At 48.8% G+C, this 3,929-nt stretch overlaps 1 protein-coding gene across 1 annotated transcript in view; it reads right to left on the reverse strand.

Moving 5' to 3' along the window:
• LOC104083769 (A disintegrin and metalloproteinase with thrombospondin motifs 9-like) overlaps positions 1-3,111 on the reverse strand; it is a gene marked incomplete at both ends in the record, with an annotated part of 35,429 nt that extends 32,318 nt beyond the window's left edge. The window contains one exon of the mRNA XM_009587379.1: positions 2,949-3,111. Coding sequence (XP_009585674.1) covers positions 2,949-3,111 — 163 coding nt within the window. The remainder of the gene's footprint in view (positions 1-2,948) is intronic.
• Between the last annotated feature and the right edge of the window lie 818 nt (positions 3,112-3,929).

The raw sequence follows: 3,929 nt of genomic DNA on the forward strand, positions 1-3,929 counted from the left end.
GGTGGTAGCGGCGCTGCACCTAGTGACATCATGCCATCAGCCTTGCCAAGTCTTCATCCCGTCAGGGCTATTCAGTAAAACACAACTAATTATTCTGCCAGATCCTGGACCAGATGACAAATTGATTCACGGTACTAACTAAAAGAAGGGAAGGAGGAGAAATTGCACCATTTCCTATGACTGAAACTACATTAACCCGTTACCCCAAGGAAAACTTTGTCAAAAGTTTTTATTGAGGCAGTTGAGCTGTACGCCAGACGGCTGAAGTGCATTGCCAGGAGACCCCGGTGTTGTGCTATGAAAGTTCATATGCAGAGCACAGTTTGCATTCGATACCCATCAGCGTTCAGAGGAGAAAGATCTTTTTTCAGAACATCTGCAGAGTATCTCATATGTCAGAGGACTTAAAATTGTTATCAGAAACTGCTAATTAAAACTTAACAAAATCAAATACCTGTTTTTCTAAGCTGATCTGAGGACGCTGCAAACTAAAAGTAACACCAGGGAGACCGCTGGAAATGAAAGCTTTTACTCAATCTGTCAGTCAACTCACAAGGGAAACTTTTCCTGGATACTGCAAGAAGTCTGTAATTACATCATCATGGCAAGGGCACACCAGTATGTTGCTTATTAATCATTTCCAGGAAGAAGATTATCAGAAAGCCATTCTTAATAGCACCACTGCCCGGCAATGCAGGCTCCCTTGCTCACTGCAGGGTGGGTACTTCAGGCTTCCCTCGCGTGAATTTCCTCTTTGAGCAAATTTCAATCCCTGCCAGAAGCCTGTGATGCAAACGCACCTTTTCACACGTTCTTCTGACAAAACACTAGACTCACACAACACCCTACAGCTATAACAAACTCTCGAACTCTTATGAAACCATTCTTCTCTGGTAGGAGTGACAGATGCACCCCACCCAAAACAGCAAGTGCTCCTGGATTTTGCTCCAAAGACACGTGAGATACCATCTCTCCACCGGACGTAACCCCAGGGGGAACACCAAGGTTCAGCATTGCCCAAGCTGCCCTGCACTTGATCCTTAAATGAAGTGACCAAGACTTGTTCACCAGACACGTATGACCAAAGCATCATCCCTTTCAAAAACTTGGACAACAGTGAAAGGGACAGGGAGAGATGGAGGGGAAGAGGACAGGAGGGCAAGTAAGACTGTCATATCTATCTGGAACCCTTAAGCATGTATTTGAGAGGCTAGACCTCCTCCCTCCACTACATGAAGTAACTGAGAAGAGCAAGGAAACAAAGACAAGCAAGAAGCAAAGCATGTTGGAAAAGAGGAGAAGGAGATATACACCATGTAGGTAATATCGTGGATGAGGTATTATTCTTGTGAATCATGATCCAGAAGAATAATACCCTAAATGGAAGCTATGATACACATAAGCGGGATGAAATATAGCAGACTGTTACAACAGCGCACAGTAAAGTCCACAAGCGAATGTCAGAGCCCTCCCAGCTACCTTTGATTCAATGAGTCCTGTGATCTGCTGCTCCGTTCCTCCAAGGGCTACTGATGCAATGTGCCAGATTCCATGTTTCTTTCCAACTGTTCTGAGTCTCCTGCATCTGATCTCAAAGAAGGGAGCAGAAACAGCTGGAAGAGAGAAACCAGAATGGCATAGTCCAGCAGCAACCCTTGGAAGAACAAACAACGACAGCCTTGTGAGAGGTACCATTGTCCCCCAGCACATTTGTTTGCATGTGGACATGTATCCACATGTCTTCTAGGAGAAGAAACACGTGTCGCTAATGCGTCAGCTCTGGCCGGTCACAGAGCACCAGAGTGTCTTCTGACTTAGTGCGATCAGTGCAAGCCGAACAGACCGACAGCTCAATGGTACGGCCGCGATCCGCAGTCATGGGTGCCAAACGAGTCTCGCGTGCTAAATGCAGTTTAAGTTTGGCACCACACTTCTCCTCCAGTGGTACCTTTATTCCCTGAGCAACTCCACCTACTTTGCAGCACATGAGCGGCTTGCAGCCCACGCAAGGGAGGCCAGTCAAGGTCTACTCTGTTTAGGCTTTAAAGCTCCTGTAGATCTAGCTGCAGGCCAAAGGAGGAGGGCAAAACAGCAGGTGAAACAGGAGACCGAAGAAATAAGCTTCTTCAGAGAGAACTTAGGTATTTGCTGCCAAAGGAGAGGATTAGTTGTGAAAATCAGGAAGTCAACGAAGCAGAGAGCAGCAGGAGGTTGCTGCAGATAATAGGGACAGTAGGAGCAAGGCTATAGCTCACCAAGGCATGCGAAGAAGGGGAGATAAAAAGGCTTGTGCTCTTTCATATGTGCAAAGACCAGAAAGAGGGAGCGAGGAGGTCAGGGAGATGGTGCTGGTGGAGGAAGGGCCACGAGTTAAAAAAAGCCTTTGAAAATGAACCATAGAAAAGTGATTAATAAGGGAAGAACTGTCAGGGTTGGTGTTAGGACCTTCTCATTTCCACTAGAAAGAAATAAGACGTTGCAACTCACAACCAGATTTGGGGAGGAAAGACCAGGAGCACAGCAAGACCAACACAGAAGAAAGTAATTTAAAGGACAGAAACAGAATTTCAGACAGAGAGCAAATCAGATTAGGATGGTTAGGAATTACACGCGGGAGAGGACAGAAAGCAAGTTTAAAGGCTCATGGGATATTTAAGGCAAGACAGCCCAAAGGATCTCTTGCCAGCCTTACAGCAGGGATGAAATGGAAACCGTAACACTTTTCCTGACCGCAACTTCCTTATAACCGATTACTAGAAAGCACAGGCGCACCACGTCTCTCCAGGACAGCAGTACCACCGCCAGCCCGGCCCTAGTGCACGTGGTGCCATTTCTAGAGGGATCCCTCAACTCCACATCCCTTCTGCCCCACACAAACCTACTGATTACTACAAATCAGTTCCCTTTCGTAAGTGCCAAGTCATCAAGGGCAGTAACAAAATGAGTACCTGGAGTATCGCACGTCTGCCTGTCCCCTGAAGAGCTAGTTGGAGGTGTCCGGTGTCGGTAGACTAGATGTGGTTTATTGTGCTCTTCTTCATACTCCTGTTCTTCGAGCGATAGCAGCGGCTCTACGAAATAGTCCCCATCATCAGATTTGAATGTGCCTAGCTGAGAGGGACCAGAGAGGAACAGGCAGTCAGCGTCGGGCGATGGCAAACCACGGAGCAGGACTACCCAACAAAATGAGTGGTTAACGAGGGCAGTGCACGAATGCCCGGTTCTGCAGCGACCCCTACGAAGGCAGGGGCTGGAGCTCCAGCTCCCGTCACACCACTTGCACCCACACCGGGCTGCACTGCTCCCTGCAGTCATCCTGCTGGAACGTACAGAAAGCAAATTACTAATCCATAGGCAGGGAGTACGAGAGGGGGATGTCTGCCAGACCCCATCCCTATACCAGTGACATTTACCAAGCCACCCCTGCCAAAGGGGAGATGGTGCTGCAGCATGCTGGAGGCCTCAGTGCAACCCCATCATTTTGTGCTGGTTTTCATACAGCAGCTCTCCCTGAAACAAGCTTTAAACCCATGTGTAAGGACCAGAGGGAGATGTCCAGCCAGTGAAATCCCTGCTTACGAGAAGACACCGACACTCCTAGTTGCACGTAACTATAATTTGGCGGGTAAATAAAAGATATCCAAGACAAAAATCATCCTGCAGCCATGCTAGACTGGGAAGCATGACCAGTAACCAGGAGGGAGGCCTGCCTGGCCACACACACGTGCACTAGCCTGGGTGAACACGCTCACCCAGGAGAGCTCCTGGACCAGATGGAGGCCAGCAGAGACCTCACAGGGAAGCACCCGGAACAGGCACCTCGGGGTGCTGGAAGGCACCAGGACAGATGGAAAGGTCAGCCCTGCTCCTCCCTTTGCCAATATCCCCCTGCACAGAAGGGCACCAGGATGGCAGGGAGGGCAGCCGGG

The sequence above is a fragment of the Fulmarus glacialis genome, unplaced genomic scaffold, assembly GCF_000690835.1.
Source record: "Fulmarus glacialis isolate BGI_N327 unplaced genomic scaffold, ASM69083v1 scaffold5751, whole genome shotgun sequence".
NCBI lineage: Eukaryota > Metazoa > Chordata > Aves > Procellariiformes > Procellariidae > Fulmarus > Fulmarus glacialis.